The 18,865-nt window shown below is 39.9% G+C and overlaps 1 protein-coding gene across 2 annotated transcripts in view; it reads left to right on the forward strand.

Moving 5' to 3' along the window:
- The first annotated feature begins 1,275 nt into the window (after positions 1-1,275).
- Positions 1,276-18,865, forward strand: part of LOC136858697 (uncharacterized) — a 78,167-nt gene continuing 60,577 nt past the window's right edge. For both annotated transcript variants that reach the window (XR_010858660.2, XM_067138433.2), the window contains exons 1-3: positions 1,276-1,810; positions 3,300-3,457; positions 8,368-8,549. Coding sequence is in view for 1 of the 2 variants with exons in the window: in XM_067138433.2 (XP_066994534.2) it covers positions 1,417-1,810; positions 3,300-3,457; positions 8,368-8,549 (734 nt within the window). In the remaining variant the exon portion in view is untranslated. The remainder of the gene's footprint in view (positions 1,811-3,299; positions 3,458-8,367; positions 8,550-18,865) is intronic.

Below are 18,865 nucleotides of genomic sequence, written 5' to 3' on the forward strand. Positions count from 1 at the left end.
CAGTCAGTGTATTCCAGCTATTTGATCCCTACTCTGAGGCACTGATTGGAATGAGCAGTGTACACACTTAATGGAATAATGGGAGAGGAGTGTTCACGGATATCTGCGGCTTGGTCATTCCAGTTCTGGAAATTTGGACTGTAAGATCGGCAGCGTAGTACTGTTCGTTGAAAGTGAGAAAATGTGTGGTTTTTCATTTGATCGAGTATTTCATATATAGTACTGTTCGTTAAAAGTGAGAAAATGTGTGATTTTTCATTTGATCGAGTATTTCATATGATAGCATTTTTTTTTTGCTTTACGTCGCACCGACACAGATAGGTCTTATGGCGAGGATGGGACAGGAAAGGCCTAGGAATGGGAAGGAAGCGGCCGTGGCCTTAATTAAGGTACAGCCCCAGCATTTGCCTGGTGTGAAAATGGGAAACCACGGAAAACCATCTTCATGGCTGCCGACAGCGAGGTTCGAACCCACCATCTCCCGGATGCGAGCTCACAGCTGCGCGCTCCTAACCGCACGGCTAACTCGCCCGGTAGCATTGCTTTTAATCGCGACATTCCAACCACTAAGACGGTCTTTCTGAGGATGTAAAAAGGCAGGTGGAGAGTGAGTCTGTCGTTAAAATGAAAATTCCCTAACTTGACTGTGACTGATGATAGGCAAGAGGGCCCGTCATTACAATAAAAATTCCCTAATCCAGTCTTCACACGAGAAAAGACATTTGGTGACTTCCCCGTCGCGTTTTTGGGGTAACGTTAAGAGCTATGCAATGTAACACCATCTTACTCACAGCGTGTACACTACCGAGCCTAGTATTCTGTATGCAATGTAGAATTCCATAGTGAAGCACAGGTACTTCGGCTAATATGAAGATAAAGTTGGAATTCAAGAGGACAAATTGGGGCAAATATTCGTTTATAGGAAGGGGAGTTAGGGATTGGAATAACTTACCAAGGGAGATGTTCAATAAATTTCCAATTTCTTTGAAATCATTTAAGAAAAGGCTAGAAAGACAACAGCTAGGGAATGTGACACCTCGGCGAATTTCCAATTTCTTTGAAATCATTTAAGAAAAGGCTAGGAAAACAACAGATATGGATTGTGACACCTGGACGTCTGCTTTAAATGCAGATCAGCAGTAATTGATTGATGGGCAGGACGAATAGCGTTCAATTTTCCCGCATAATGCACTGCTACCAACAAAGTTTCCATGTTATGAAATAGCACGATATAGCGAGGAATCGCTTAGGCAGTGGAAAGAGGCGTACCTCGTTTGTTGCCTGTCGGGAACATGTTGTAAACATGTAAACAAAACTTTGTGTGTGGGAGCTCGGTAATTTCTTAAGTGATGTAGAAGAGACAAGTATGCAACTCTGACCTCACTGAAATTAACGAGTGTTAAGCGAGATCTCACAATGCCGTCCAAAATGTCGAGAGGAGATATTTTAGATAATTATGTTCGCGAAGTGGGAACACTTAGAAGGTTAGGGTTGGAGTGGAATTTGAAAAACAATGAAATAGATAAAATTATTCAGGATTCTTTTGATCATTTGGCAAAATTACCCCAGTATAAAAATACACAATCTGAGACAAATTGTCGGTCTAAGTTAGTGCGAAGTCTATGGCTACGTATAATCAAAATAATATGTTTGATGTTGTTTGTGATAGTTTGTGTGTATTTACTTTTGTTCTTCCATAAACCATCGTACAATTTTGTTGTACGAAACATACAAGAACTAATATATCCTTCTATGAAGTTGCTTCGGTGGATGGCATTACCCATCGTGAGGAGATTTCCGTCTATTACAGGTATAGTAGGGCCTATGACTGAATATTTTGCTGTTAGTCATGATTCCGATTATATTGCTGTGTAGCTAATTTTACAAGGAAGAAAATGGTACATATTTATTATTTAACAGCCTATTGTGCTCAGAAATTATTTCCAGAAAAATAGTTTACTGAGGTCACTTATATTTTTCCCATTGTTAATTATTCCCTATAGCTCTCATTTACTTATTCTATTGCTAGCATATGTAACTTTGTTGTTAATGTTCCAGAGATTTATGTTGTGAATTTAATGAAACGGTGGTTAAGGAATTTTGCAGATAACCTAGTTGCTATGACCCATTACATCAACAGTCATCTCCATCTATTTTATAAGGTAAAGCTTGTTTGTTATCTTTGAACTCACAGACATGTTGTAAACATGTAAGTTAAACAAAAGGGTAAAGGTATACAGTTTTCACTCTGCAAGGAATCTGATTCTTAGAAATCTTACTGTCAGCCAGTGGTCTGACATGGAACAGTGTCTCAGTTACACGGGAACGCACTCCATTCAACAGGCTCTATGAACCTCTGATGTGTTACTAATGGGTTTTATCACTATCCAGGACATGCCCCGACTAGTAATTGATATACACACAGTGGAATGTTTAGAAACCAGGCCCGATAGCGAGGGGCAGCGAGTCTGCCTGTTTTCTGGAGGCTGAGCCTTCAATTCCCAGCCAATTGTCAAGGTCCACTCAGCCTGTGTGGGGAAAAGTTGAGCTGATATCTGACAGTGAGATGACCCCAGTGTAGAAAGCCAAGAACCGGGCGAGTTGGCCGTGCGGGTAGAGGTGCGCGTCTGTGAGCTTGCATCCGGGAGATAATAGGTTCGAATCCCACTGATGGCAGCCCCGAAAATGGTTTTCCATGGTTTCCTATTTTCACACCAGGCAAATGCTGGGGCTGTACCTTAATTAAGGCCACGGCCGCTTCCTTCCAACTCCTAGGCCTTTCCTATCCCATCGTCGCCATAAGACCTATCTGTGTCGATGTGACGTAAAGCCCCTAGCAAGAAAAAAATGAAAGCCAAGAATAACTACTGAGAGGATTTGTCGTGCTGACCATGTATCACCTTGTGATTTGCGGGCCTTCAGGCTGAGCGTTGGTGACTTGGTAGGTCAAAACCCATTGGGGATGTAACACCATGTGTTTTTTTTTTTTTTTTTTAATGGGTAGGCAACAGTTGGTAATCAGCTGGGAAAGTAAGGTAAGGGATTAGAAAGAAGAGATCATTTTACCATACTTTTCCCGACTCATAATGAAATAAGTTGCATCTTGTCCATAAGTAGGGCAGGGTAGAAGGCAGTTGAGGTACTCGTGACCGTGGGAAACCAAAAGCGACATTATTATTCACCAGGTTGGCCGGTTAACCCAAGGCTGGTTAATCCACTGTATTATTGTTATATTATTTTGCTAAAAGGCTGAAACCCAGCAATTGATCTTGGTTGACGTCTGTAACTAATTGTTCCAGTGTGGTATGACGAGTTATGCTTGGTGGAAAACCCGTACTTCCGAGCTGTTGACATTAATTGCTGGCCATGTGAAGAAGTTCGCAGTATTTTGGATCTCTCAGAGACTGATAACCCAAGGCATTATCAGCCACATTCTGCTTTTCCTTACATTGTTAAGGTAACGTATGGTAGTTAATATTATGATAGCAATAAAATGTATTTTTTGTGCTATGTGCCACATGCCCAGTCTCCCAGATGTTGGCGATCACCATAGCTAATGTTTTTCGGTCTTCTGCAACACAGTACACTTGTTCAGTGCTCTTTATACCACTTCAGTGTTAAGCCTGAATATTGCTAAGGCAAAATGTTCATCTTCTCCCTCTTCCCCTTTGCCCTTCCAATTTGCCCTTTATAATAAGTTGCAAAACCTTGTATTTTTGGCCACAAAGTATATGGCTCTCTTTCTGCTTTTGATATTAACCAGTAGTTCTCTTTTACTGTGTGTCCATTGTAAAACCTGTTTGTTGCTTACATGTTGAAACCGGGAGACTTAACGTTCTTCTGTGTAGCCATATTTCAGAGGCTTCCAACTTCTTAACTGTGTGCTGTTTCAGAGTCCATGGCTCAACACCATGCAGCAGGGAGGATCACACATAGCATTTTACCATGGGCTGTCAGAGTTGTAAATTGAGAGAATTATTACAGTACATAACAAAGATTGTGTTCTGTTAAATGTGGTTTGAGCTGCCGGTATTTCTACACTGGTCTTGATATCCAAATTAGGATCTAAGGTGTCATTAATCCAGTAACCAAGGTACTTAAACTTACTTATTTGTTGAATTGAATGCTGTTTAAGTTTTAAACTAGGAGTTCTTAACGTTGCTGAAAATCATTAGGTTTGTTTTTATATTTAAGCCCAGAGATGCCAACCTTCAAGGGTGGTTGTCCATAGTGGCATGGTCTTCTGCAGATAAGAGGAGGTCGTGTTAAACCAAAAAAGTGTGAAAAATCATTCAGTCTGTATAACACTATTACTGTCACTTTTTGTCGTAAAAAGAAACGAGAACATCTTGCATGACCCTTCGATGCATCTATACTCTTGAGGTTTTTTTAAAATTTCTCATAGCATGGACAGTCATTGTGTTCTCCATGTTTAATTTAAAAAATCACATTTGCATGTTCCATAGAGCACACGTTTTGGTGAAATTTTCATTGGCTGTAGGCATGAAAACTCTTCTGTGTAGTGCTTTCGGTAATACTAATCGCTGCAGATTGTCTTTCTTCACAGTAACTTGGCTTTTCATTGTTCTTACATCTACACAACTTATTATTTTATATTGTGTTGTTCTTAACATTACCGAATTAAATGCTTGTATTACATGACATAAATTTGCAGCAAAAGCATGCAATGGAAGTAATAATCAGCACAGGCAACTCATTATGAAGTCACATATGAACAGAAACCGAGCACATATTCTGGGAATTTACAAGATGTTGCCACACCTGTTAAAAGTGCAAATGTCGCTTTTTCATTTTTTCATGTCTTCAACGTCTCCAAGTCTCCAACATGTAAAACTTTTTTTCATGTTCACAGGAGAAATGGAGAATTTATAAAGATCATTTTGATTTTGTGAAATCCGTAATAATGAGTACTGCTTCTGTATTGTCATAACATATGAGAGAAAATCGTAGAAACTATGGAAAATTCGTAGTACTTGATAATTCTGTTTAAGCTCATTTCTTCACCAGTGTCATTCAGCTAGTATAGAAATAACTGTAAGCTTTCAATATTCTCACTAAAGGATAACTTATCTTCTGTATATTCTAGTGTGTTTATTATTTTTCCATTGACACTCCCACTTCCATTTTCTGGAAAATAGCATCGGATTATAGGGTGAACAGTAAAAGGGACAAGACACATCCTTGCTGGACTCCTTGACGAATATCCAGGTGATTGGTCACTCCTTTGTCTATATTAATCACAGCTCACTTTCATGAGTTCCTCATGTCTGATTCTGTCAAATGCTTTTTCATGATTTATGAAGCAGACATAGGCATCTTTCTGTTGTTCTTGTTGTTCTTGACATTTTTATAGAAGGTCTGTTCACCCGAAAAGAGCTTTGTGGGTTCCAAAACCATTTCTACATCCAGACTGTGTTTTTTCAATGTTTTCTTTGCATTTCTGTCTTATTGTACTGTGAACTATGCTCAAAAAAGTTTTTGGCAGATGGTTCCTTAAACTGATAAGTCAATAGTCATTTCATCATTTGGAAAATAACTTCTTAGGTAGGGGTATGTAAGTTGATATCAGCCAATCTTCAGGAATGTCTCCATTATCATATAATTATATCATTGAAAAGTTTTACAATTTTAGCAACACTATCTTCATCAGTTTCATGATCTCAGTCAGAATTTAATCAGGTCCCACAACCTTTCTGAAGAGATCTTGGATCTATTCTTTCCATACTTCTAGTTTGTCACGGATGTTTATTGTGAGTTTTCCTGTTTTGAATGTTATTTGCTTTACGTCCCACTAACTACTTTTACTGTTTTCGGAGACACCGATGTGCCGGAATTCAGTCCCGCAGGAGTTCTTTTACGTGCCAGTAAATCTACCGGCACGAGGCTGATGTTTTTAGCACCTTCAAATACCACCAGACTGAGCCAGGATCGAACCTGCTAAGTTGGGGGTCAGAAGGCCAGCACCTCACCGTCTGTGCCACTTAGCCTGGATTTTCCTGTTTTGTCTTCTAAAACAATAGGTCTTTTCTTTCTATTTCGACCAGTTACATCTTTCACAATTTTATGCATATTAAAATTGTCATGTTTCTGAGCAAGATTTTCTATTTCTTGGAATTTTTCTCTCATCCAGTTTTCTTTGGCTATCCTAATCTCCTCCTTAAATTGACATTGTATTTTAAGATACTGAGTTCTATTGTTTTTTAATTTCCTTCGTTCTTCCATGACTTCCAAAATAGAATTTGTCATCCATTTCTGTTTCTTTACCTTACTATCTGGTAAGATAGAGTTTGAGGGATGTTCCACCATTCAACACATTTTAAACTATTTTAAATTATAAGAAGACCGGTTTCGACTCTCTTGGAGTCATCATCAGTTCTTGTTGAAAATCACATCAAGGCGAATCTGATAACAATCATCGTAATAAAAATTTATGTACCTAAAGCCGATTGCATGGAAACACATCAATGGGTTGCAAGACATTACCTTGAAATGTAACGTACACATGGCAAGCAGCACTTGGAACTTAAAAAGTTCTTAGTTCTGGCTTAAACTGTCTTGTGTTCATGGAACATCTGGTTGAAGATATTTCGATGGTAGTCTTTATTTGTTTCCAGTTCAACATTTAGCTAACTGTTACTCATGCAGAATTCAATTTCGATGGCGGGTTGATGCATGTATCAATGCTAACGGAGGGCAGTTCGAACATTTTGTGCAAGAAAGAGTTTCATTTGTTATGCTGGTATGTTCTATTCCTTTGTGTTCCCCATGATTAATGTAGACTTGTAGAAAATATGTTCTAACATGGAAATAAAGCCTTCCCATACCCTGGTCCGTAAAAAATATTTTCTTCTTCTACATGTGAGGAATGTTTCCTGAAAGTTTGTCCTGCCTTATTATTGCACCCTGTATAAAGGCCTTTCTACATTTCACACAACTTGGGACCAAGAATAAAATATAATTTGTAACCTTGATATAAGGAACGATCCTCGTATTAATGCTATCGGAGATTATAATGCCATCAGTAATCATTGCTTCTCAGAGTTGCAGATCAGTAATGATGGCAGATACAAGAGTGTTGAGAAAATCTGAGAGCTTCTTCAATTAAAGGAATTTCATGCTTGGAGGAACTACCCACACAAAGTGAGAAGAATTCTCTTATTTGCAGAAGTATTATCTGCCAACTCAGGGGTGGTGAATTCCAACAGGCTGTCATCCTCGGAATGGAGAGATATGCTAAAATTGCAATGGTCAGCCCTCTGCGCACTCTGCCTTGACATTCCATTAGTGCAGGCCACTTGCAGGCACTGCACTGAGTACAAAACCCTACCACATGTGCTTGGGAGCTGCCCTCAGGGAGAGTTACTTCATGTTTAGAGTCATAACCAAAGAGGATGGTCATAACACTGTAAGTTCATTATTAGCAAGCGGTCTTAAAAGAATATGCCTAGACATATATATAAAGAAGTCCAGTGTATAATGGAATCAGGGAAGTAACCGTCGTATCGATATAAGTACAATAAACCAGAAGAAAAACAAAGCAGAAAATTGATCCTACGATAAGCTTTGAAAACACACTTTCCCTGCCAGCTGACTCTAACGTGTCACATGTTTATTGTGAGTTTTCCTGTTTTGTCTTCTAACACAATAGGCCTTTTCTTTCTGCCTGTGTTTTGATCAGAGGAAACACATACGTCGGCAACATTATTTTAACTTTGTTATGTACAAATAAACTTCATTTAACGAAATTTAATACTGTAACACCAAATTAAGTATAAACGGGTTATGCACAAATGAGGTTTAATTAACATGTTTGTTAGTTATATTTTCCTGGACCTACAGAAATTTACATATAAAACAGAATTACAATTATAATCTGTTATTAAATGTTTTATTTTTTTTTCAGGTATTTTCTACATTTATTTTATCCGGAATTAGTTTCAACAGACTGAAGAACCTCTCACTTATAAATTGACTGAGTTAAAACTGAAATAAATGGCTTCCACTGTAACGAAACAAAATCTTCTGTATGAATTCATCTTTCTTCTAATGCCGCACATTTTTACATCAAGACTGGAGATCTGTCAAGATCAATTAGTGTTAAAGCTTGGCCCACGTGATGAAGCGGGGAAGCAGAAATGGGCTTGTTGGAAGCTGAGGAGAAATGGGTTTCGAAGAATAAGGAGAGAGCCTATCTTTTTTTAATATGGCAGTCGATGAAGATCAGGAGATAGTACTTATGTTTTATCGCTCCCTGTTCTCGCACTGATCTGTGACTGTGTTTCTGTCTTTCTATGCCGACATGATCAGTACATCAGTTTTGATATTCTTGATTACTCTTTGTTCCAGGGCTGTGTTCCTGAAGTTACATTTTCTCAAATACAAGACATGTACTTAACACATCAATCGATGCTGGATCGAGATGCCTCAAGAATAAGTTCTTCTGTGCCAGGATGGAAGACAGTTGCTGATCTCATGAACCACCAGTTGGAGCAAAACCCAACACCTGATAAGGATGCTCATGTAATGTGGTGAGTTGCAGATGTTGCTCTGACAATCCCAGAACAGTTTTGGGATTTGTATTGCTGCTAAGTACCAGTCATATCACGATGTGTGTACAGTCCTCTTTCCATCAACAAATGCAACACCACTTGCTTAGTAGTGATTGTGGTATTCTTAAAAGAGCAGTGCACTCAATAATAATAATAATAATAATAATAATAATAATAATAATAATGGCAGACTAAACTGGATCTCTTTAGCAATCACCTCCTGTGGGTAGGGGCGGTAGAATACGATTACAGTATCCCTTGCCTATCATAAGAGGTGATTAAAAGGGGCCCCATGGGCCTCTCAGCTTGGGGTGTGGGTTGGTGACCATGGGGTCCGTAGGCAAGTCTTATGCCAGGCTCCCAATTTTCGTCTGTCCTATCCGACCTCTCTTGATCAACTCTTGTTTTTTCCTGACCCTGGTGGTATCAGAGCATTCGAGGCCTAGGGAGTCTTTCATTTTCACGCCGTTCATGGCCCTTGTCTTTCTATGGACAATACCTTCATTTTTAGAAGTGTTGAATCCCTTCCATTTCTCTCTGATTAGTGTTATATAAAGGATGGTTGCCGAGTTGTACTTCCTCTTAAAACAATAATTACCACCACATTTTAAACCATCCTTACCTGAGTTTTAACTAATATTTTGGAAGAACACCCAGTGTGCTGCCAAGATTGTGAGAAACTGCAAAATGACTTCGATAATGTTGTGACATGGACAGTAGATAATGGTATTATGATAAACGGGGTTAAAAGTCAGGTTTGAGTTTCACAAATAGGAAAAGTCCTCTCAATATTAATTACTGCATTGATGGGGTGAATGTTCCTTTTGGGGATCATTGTAAGTACCTAGGTGTAAATATGAGGAAAGATCTTCATTGGGGTAATCACATTAATGGAATTGTAAATAAAGGGTACAGATCTCTGCACATGGTAATGAGGGGTTATAGTAAGGATGTAAAGGAGAGGGCATATAAGTTTCTGGTAAGACCCCAACTAGAGTATGATTCCAGTGTATGGAACCTTCACCAGGATTACTTGATTCAAGAACTCGAAAAAATCCAAAGAAAAGCAGCTCAATTGTTCTGGGTGATTTCCGACAAAAGAGTAGCGTTGCAAAAATGTTGCAAAGCTTGGGCTGGGAAGACTTGGGAGAAAGGAGACGAGCTGCTCGACTAAATGGTATGTTATAGATGTTGATTCCCATAGGGAACCTGAAATATTTGTCCCGAATGAGTAAATATGTAATACCAATATAAATGGTCCGTTATTGGACATTATAAATTTTCCAGCTAACTCATTCCTGGTTGCCTGCATTTCGCCCCCATGTCCTAAGTTGGGCTCATCAGTTGGTAAATAGCACACCCACCAAGACGGATGGCTAGTGCATACCGTGGAGGCCAATGCGCAGGCTACTTGGAGCCACCGGCAGTGCCAATGCACTATGAGAGACTTTGTTCCGAGCTGTCAGTGGAGAGATGGCGTGAAATGGCATTAGTAGACGAATAAATTTGAGTGGTGTCTTTAAAAGTAGGAATGTTATTTTCTTAATGTCCCACTAACTACTTTTACGGTTTTTGGAGATGTCGAGGTGCCGGAATTTAGCCCCGCAGAAGTTCATTTACGTGCCAGTAAATCTACCGACACGAGGCTGACGTATTTGAGCACCTTCAAATACCACCGGACTGAGCCAGGTTCGAACCTGCCAAGTTGGGGTCAGCAGGCCAGCACCTCAGCCGTCTGAACCTCTCAGCCCGGCTTTAAAAGTAGGAAAGATCATAATATGAAGATAAAGTTGGAATTCAAGAGGGCAAATTGGGAGAAATATTTGTTTGTAGGAAGGGGAGTTAGGGATTGGAATAACTTACCAAGGGAGATGTTCAATAAATTTCCATTTTCTTTGCAATCATCTAAGAAAAGGCTAGAAAAACAACAGACAGGGAATCTGCCACCTGGGCGATTGTCCTATTCAGTAGCGAGTGATTGTAGTAGTGAAATGAAATGGCGTATGGCTTTTAGTGCCTGAAGTGTCTGAGGTCATGTTCGGATCGCCAGGTGCAGGTCTTTTGATTTGACGGCCGTAGGTGACCTGCGCATTGTGATGAAGACGACACATACACCCAGCCTCCGTGCCAGCGAAATTAACCAACGATGGTTAAAATTCCCGACCCTGCCGGGAATCGAACCCGGGACCCCTGTGACCAAAGGCCAGCACACTAACCATTTAGCCATGGAGCCGGACATTGTAGTAGTGATGGAGATCTTTTAAATTCTAACATCGCACAACATGGAGTGCCAAATTGAATTTTTCGCCCTTCAAAATCCAACTACCTTTGCCAGGTTTGAATCTATGATCTTGGGATCCGAAGGCTGACACTCATATCTCTGAACCACAGATGGAACTTTAATAGTAGAGTTTAATTTCCATGGCTTGATGTATGGCCAGATGCCCTTCCTGATGCCAACCTCAGTTGAGGAGCTACTGAGGATAAAATCAATGATGGTGAATGAAATAGGCTAAAAAGATGGAAGGAATTGGCTGTGATCTGTGAATAGAAACTGTCCTGGCATTTGCTTGGAAGTGAAAATGGGAAACCTATGTGGAATATTATTAGTAAAGTATGCCATTAACCATTGTGAATTCTCATAAGAAACTCTTCACAATAAGCGTCAAGAAATGTATTCAATATTTTTGTAATCCATGCAGAAATATTAGCTAATGAGTTTTTATTCTTGTTAACCCTAGAACTAGAAACTGTCAAATATTCAACACTTAGACCCCTGCTGTCCATCATATCATCATTATAGGCATTTATTCATCAACGAATATATAGTAAATAAATACAATGCCATTTGGACATATTAATTGTGTCATCTCATATGGCTGAACAGTCCGATTCTGGATGCACGGATTTTATTCCAGTGACAGCACACACTAGTTATTGCAGCAGATGATTGTGCAAGAACACCATCCCTCACATTCCCTTGTTCTTTCCTGCGGTTCCTCCTCTCAGCTTCTTCTCTTATCTTTTTGTAGATGTTCAACTCCATTGTATACAATGCTATGCCATTTGGGCCTATCCTCGACTGTAGTTTCCCAGTTGACCATATCAATATGACACCTTTTGAAATTACACTTTAGAACATCCTTATATTGTTTAAGCTGCCCTCCATGGTTACGCTGGCCATTCTTTAGTTGGGAGTACATGATTTTCTTTGGAAGGCGTGTATCTGGCATGCGGACGATATGACAGCCCAGCCCAGCGTAGCTGCTGCCTGACTATCTTTGCCTCCATGCTTGTAGTGTTGGCTTCCTCAAGGATACTAATGTTCGTTCGACGATCTTGCCATTTAACTTTCAGTATTCTCTGCAAGCATCGTTGATGGTATTTTTCCAGGCGTTTTAAGTTTCTCCTGTAAGTTGTCCAGGTTTTGCAACCAGAGATAAGAGTAGGAATTACAACAGCATTGTAAACGTACAGTTTGGTTCTCACACTGATATCATGATTGTCAAACACTCTTCTTAGGAGATGACTGAAAGCCACACTGGCACATCTTAAACGATATTATATTTCTGCATCAATGTTTGCACATGTTGAGAGATGGCTTCCAAGGTAAGGAAAATAATTTATGTTCTGCAGAGACTGGCCATTGATTGTAATAGCCGGAGTTCTCTTATTGGAATTTGGTGCCGGCTTGTAAAGGATCTTAGTCTTATTAATATTCATTTCCAGTCCGATACTGTCATATGCTTGATTAAAAGCATTGAGGATTGATTGCAGATCTTCCTCTGTGTTGGCTAAAATAACATTGTCATCTGTGTACTGAAGCTGTATTACTGACACTGAGGATACCTTGGTCTTAGCTCACAGTCTGTTAATATTAAACAGATTTCCATCAGTTCTATTCAAAAGTTTTACACCTGATGGCAGTTTATCATCCACAAGGTGTAGTATAGTTCCAACAAATAGTGAGAACAATGTTGGAGCAATTACACAACCTTGCTTGACTCCGGTAGAAATACGGAAAGGGTCTCCTGGTCTTGTATTAGAATGAACAGTAGCAAACATGCCATCGTGCAGCAGTCTAAGTTTCTGTATGTATTTGTTTGGACATCCAGTCAGAGCTAGAATTCTCCATAGAGCTTCTCGATTAACAGAATCAAACGCCTTGACAAGATCTATAAAAGCAATGTACAAGGGTTGGTTTTGCTCTCTAGACTTTTCCTGCATTTGTCTTGCACTGAAAATCATATCACTTGTACTTCTGTTTGGCCTGAAACCACACTAAGTTTCTGGTAGACACATTTCAGTCAATGGCAGTAGACGATTAGACAATACTCTAGCAAGAATTTTTCCCGCAACAGAGAATAATGATATTCCTCGATAATTGTTACACAGAGTTTTGTCCCCTTTCTTGAAGAAAGTGATGATGGAAGCATCACATAGATTAGCAGGGATTGTTCCCATGTTCCATAGTTTCACAATCAACATGTGTGTATGCTGAATTAGCAAAGGACCACCCTCCTTGAAAAGCTCGGCTGGAATTCCATCTTGTCCGGGTGCCTTTTTATTCTTGAGCTGTTGAATGGCCTTCTCGATTTCTTGAATAGGAGGGACTTCACCTGAGTGATCTGAATTGGCTGTTGTGGAACATCAGCAAACACATCTTCCTTGACATGCAAGTTTCTGTTCAGGAGGTCTTGAAAATGTTCTTTCCAACGGGAAGCTATCGAGTCAGGGTCTTTAAGAACTTCAGTACCGTCTTTGGATTTTAGACAATTAAGACCTTTGGTGGAGGGACCATAAATAGCTTTGGTAGCACTGAAGAAGGCACTAGTGTTGTTTGAGGCGATTAAATTCTCTATTTCCATTGGTTTGTCTATCCACCGGTTATTTTTGATCATCCTACATCTCTTCTGGACGTTTTGAATTGTTGATATCTCTGTTTCTTGGGAAATGAATTTGGATCATTCTGCCAAGCATTGTAGGCTTTCCGCTTTTCATCAATTAGGTCACATATTTCTGTGTCGTTCTCGTCAAACCAGTCCTGATGTTTCCTCTTATTAAAACCAACTGCTTCTTTTCCAGCTGCTATAATAGCTGTTAATAACGACCAGTGCTGCTCAATATCTTCTGGGTATTCATTTGGAAGTATATCAACCAATAGTACTTGATAGGCAGAATTGATACTGTTGTTCCTAAGTTGTTCAGTATTTAGTTTGTGTTTTATTGCCTACCCCTGAATCTGTCATTTTGGAGGAACTTGTATAGCCATCACAGATCGAACTAAGCGGTGGTCAGTCCTGCAATCATCAGCACCGGTCATAACTTTGGTGGTTATATGAACATCGCGCTTATCTCTGGCGCGGACAATAATGTAGTCGATTAAGTGCCAGTGCTTTGATCTGGGATGTTGCCACGTTGTTTTAAATCTATCCTTCTGGCAGAAGAGTGTATTTGTAATGACAGGATCATATTAAGAACACTTCGTGAGTAGGAGGGTTCCATTGGCGTTGACTTTGCCTACACCCTCTTTTACCAATAGTTTCAGGCCAAAGTGACGATTCTCTGCCAACCCGAGCATTAAAGTCTCCCAGCAGAATAAGCTTATCTGAGTTGGGTACATTTGACAGGAGTTCATCAAGTTGGTTAGAACGCTTCCTTTTGATCATCTTCTGACTTCAACGTTGGGGCATATGCACTGATTACTGTAGCTCTTTGGTTGTTCTTGAGTTTCAGATGGAGTGTCATGAGTCTTTCATTAATTCCAGATGGGAACTCATCAAGATTGTGAATAAGCTCATTCTTTATTGCAAGACCTACTCCATGAATTCTTAATTCATCTTTTCCTTTCCAGAAAAATTTATAGCCACCTCCATGCTCCTTGAATTGTCTTCCTCCAGCATGCCTAGTTTCACTAAGAGCAGCAATATCTATGTTGTATTTCTTCAATTCACGACTTATTAATGCTGTACGTCGCTTTGGTCAGTTACCTACATCAGTGTCCATCAGAGTACGAATATTCCAGGTAGCTATATTCATGTTGGAAATCTTTCTTTTGTTTCTACCGCAAATTGATGTACCCACTGAACGCGGTAATCCAGTCAGGTGAGAAGTTAGACTGCCTATGTTTAGGGCACCTTTTATAGCCCCCTCCCCATTCAGGGTGAGTAGAGGGGATCCTAAATAGGACTTGTCCGGCTCCATGGCTAAATAGTTAGCGTTCTGGCCTTTGGTCACAGGGGTCCCGGGTTCGATTCCCGGCAGGGTCGGGAATTTTAACCATCATTGGTTAATTTCGCTGGCACAGGGGCTGGGTGTATGTGTCGTCTTCATCATCATTTCATTCTCATCACGACACGCAGGTCGCCTACGGGAGTCAAATCAAAAGACATGCACCTGGCGAGCCAAACATGTCCTCGGACACTCCCGGCACTAAAAGCCATACGCCATTTCAATAGGACTGCTCAGTCACAGGTGTAGCACACGAGTTGCTCTACAGTCTGTCCTCGAGCAAAACAGAGATCACACACTCACCGCCTATGTGCCGACTCATCACTAGGAGCTCCCAGATTACACTATCCTGCCCCCGTTGCAACTTGCCGATCGCTGCAGGACTTTGATATTGAGCAGATGGTGTTGCTTTCCAAACGACGCCTGTGCGTGAAATCTTTTTACGTGAGAATGCTGGTGCACATCAACAGTCACACGGCCCTTTACAGTTTCAGGACGCTGGCCCAGTGGCATAGAGTCTACGATGCCTGGAGATCCGAAAACTGCTGAGGTTGTTAGACCTCATGGACATAATCTGGTGTAGTTGGAGTTGTACCTTATTCGACATTTGCAGATTAAGATGGTATCCTCCAGGAGTGTCTTTCTAGTTGTCGACTATCTCTGATTGCGCTCCTATGGCTACAAGCAGTACAGCATGCCATATATGCCATAGTAATCACCACACCTTAGTGAATGACAGAGTGGTGATCCTCCCGCACTGATCTGCTCACTGACCCAGTTTCCCGCTGGGGTTGGATACCCAACCTTCCACTGGGTTGCTCAGTTTAACAAGGGCTCCTCTTGTAGGTTACATGCTTGGAGTTGGAGTGAGAGAAGCTAGAGAACTCAAACTTGCCCAGTTCTTATATTATTGTTGCTAGATGGACTGCAACGACGCATCTCACTCCCATTACACCCCTGCTGTAGTAGCACAGTCGAATATTCGACATGTTCATATTTTTTCTCATAATTTCCTCATTTCTTCAACATGTCATGACAGTCTACTTCTTGCTGTTAGAAGACTGCATAATTATTAGAGTAGCAGCGAAGGATATCCGTATAAAAAGTAGATTAATTGTTGTCGATAACAACCGTGAGTTCAGTTTCATTCATATTTACAATCTTTTTGGGCGCAAATTCATAGAAATAAAGGAGTGCAGTTTTCGACGATTTGTTTGAGTGCCATTTCTGTAGTATTTGTTAACAAACTTCACGGGATCTGCTTTGCTATTCTATTTCATTTCATTTCATTTCATAGTTTTCCGTTCAGTACGAGTTATTTACTTCTGTATATATATTGTTACACTAAAGATATCTGTTTGTCTTCCTGTTAAAAGCTTTTTAAAAAAATGATTGGCTTCTTGCTAAAACTGTTTTTAGTAAACTCTTTTAACATGTAAAGTAAATAAATAAAACTCTTTTAATATCTAGATTATCTAATAGTACATGTTTCGAGAAAACATAATTTTCTTCTTCAGCAAAATAATATTTTCCAAGATCCAATTACTTGATTAGAACAACAAATTAATTAGATGTTCAACTGTTATCAAAACAAACACTTGAAATTCAGCTATTATAATGTGTCTTTTTCTCATCTTCAAAGATCTTAAATTTTAAAAATGGTCCACATGGATAAAACTGTACGCTTGTTCTTCAGTATGTTGTTGTTACTAATTAAAATAATGCTTATTGTTGACCCAGTATTCTTGTAGGACTATGAATATTAATCAGCTGTGGCTGTGGCTGTGGCATGGAAAAATCTACTGTACTTTGAATGTGTTGTCCGATGTTGCTTGAGTAAATGTGTTTTTGGTTTTGTGACGAAACTTGAAGCTTGGTCCTCAAAGCTGAATGGTTGATGCTTATTGTATCTCATCTGAGTTTACATCACTAGTTTTAGAATAACTTCCTATAGAGTAAGACTTGCAGTGCTGGTATTTGCATCCACTGGAATGTCACCCTTATTAAGAGACAGGGAAATACTACAAAGTCTTATTTTTTTAGCACTTGTGGCTCTTGACCACTTCACCTAAATTACCTTCCTCCCCTCACCTTTCTTAAAAATGTCAGCATAGACAATTTTAAAGGTTTCATAGTTACATTAACAGTGAGAGCTGACATAAAGATACCTAAAAAAAGTGTAGTGAAAGTGTAAAGGCGGAATTCCACTGAGGCAACAGTTGGACAACATGTAGCATGCGACAGTGAAACATGCTGCAGTCAACTTTCAATTGAAGAAACACGGCTCGACATGTAGCGTGCAGCTGTGTGTCATGAGACGTGTTGCCATCTGTCGAACATTCTCTGGTGTTGCATGCCACAAAAATATGCTTGTCGAACAGTGTCGCCCGGGATTCGACAGTGTGTGGATCGGTGCTACAATTTCCGTGCGACAAGATGAAGTGGGCTATTGAAAACACTGCGAATTTAATTAAAGATTATCACAATGCTCCAGAATTGTGGAATGTAACATTGAGTGATTATAAAAACAGTAGCAAAGAAAGCATACGTTAAAACGGCCCCCAGAAAAATATGACTGCTGTGTCCACGAACTGAAGAAAATTTAAAAAATGCGTTCAGCTTTCCACCGAGAGCATAAAAGAATTCAGAAAATGAAAACCAGTGTTGCTTCTCCATTGAGAGAAATAATCTACTTACCTTTCTTCTTGGCATCGATGCTCCAAACGTCAGGTGACAATGAGGAACGTGAGGTGAATTGATTTTATGCTACTGTTTTCCTCTAATAAATGAAATAAGTTAACTGCTTATGAACTTTTGTAAATAAGATTGTGATTTATTTGATGCCCGCCAGGCTGAGTGGCTCAGATGGTTGAGGCGCTGGTCTTCTGACCCCAACTTGGCAGGTTCAATCCTGGTTCAGTCCGGTGGTATTTGAAGGTGCTCAAATACATCAGCCTTGTGTCGGTGACACTTAAAGGAATTCCTGCGGGCCTAAATTGAGGCACCTCGGCATCTTCGAAAACTGTAAAAGTAGATAATGGGACGTAAAGCCATTATTATTATTATTATTATTATTATTATTATTATTATTATTATTATTATTATTATTATTATTGTTACCGTGTTTGGTGGTAGGTAGAGGTGTAAGAAGGTGCGGGCGTGAATGGGTCTCAAATTACGGAATCAAAGTTAATGTAAAAGTTAACAAGGTTATATTTCCTTTTCAATATTAAGTAATAACAAAGAACAGGTACTTAGTAGCCGAAACACAATTTGAAATGTACAATTACAGGGATTACAGAGTTTGGGCTTCGAGCCCTGAGTTCACAATTTTTTGAGCAACTAGCCCAACTTTCCGATATACAAATTTTAACAAAGGGGCAGAAGACCCCAATCAAACCCTGGAGCACTTGCTCCAAATTACACAGTAAAGCCTCCTCGAGGCATACAACACTCCGTTTCCAAAAGAGCCACACGCTCTTTAATTTAAGCCTCTCCTAGGCCACACCAAACTCCACCTTCAAGTTGTCCTCAACGGACATAAACACAGGGGTAAAATACCCAATCTACTGAGGTCTATTAAATGAAAACCAGGTTAATTAAATGACCTCTAAAACAATTTGAGAGGAGGCGAACTTGCACTCCTAATACACTTGGTTTTTAAGACCTACTTTGGCTCTTAGGCCACTGATGCATGGGCTAATCCCATACTACAGAGGTGACGTAATAGCAATTTACATTACATTACGGAAGAATTGTTTGAGAGAATAAGTTCACCTCAAGACGATGTGAGTGGGAGCTCGAGAGGGTAAAGCACTCTCTATCCCGATATGTCGTTTTAAAATAGAATAGATACCAGTTGTTTTTACATTTTAGGAAAAGGTTACATGGTTGAACGCTTAGAACCCGCCCCGAAAGTTAAACTGCTGAGCAAGAAAAGAAAGAATTTATTAATCGGCCATTACCTTATTGTTGACCGCCGCCGAGGAAAGAGGCGCTTCCCACCTCCTGCTATGTACTTAATACACTGAAAGATGGAACAGAAGTGGCCCGGAGACCCTAAA

This window comes from Anabrus simplex, chromosome 1 (assembly GCF_040414725.1).
Source record: "Anabrus simplex isolate iqAnaSimp1 chromosome 1, ASM4041472v1, whole genome shotgun sequence".
Classification (NCBI taxonomy): domain Eukaryota; kingdom Metazoa; phylum Arthropoda; class Insecta; order Orthoptera; family Tettigoniidae; genus Anabrus; species Anabrus simplex.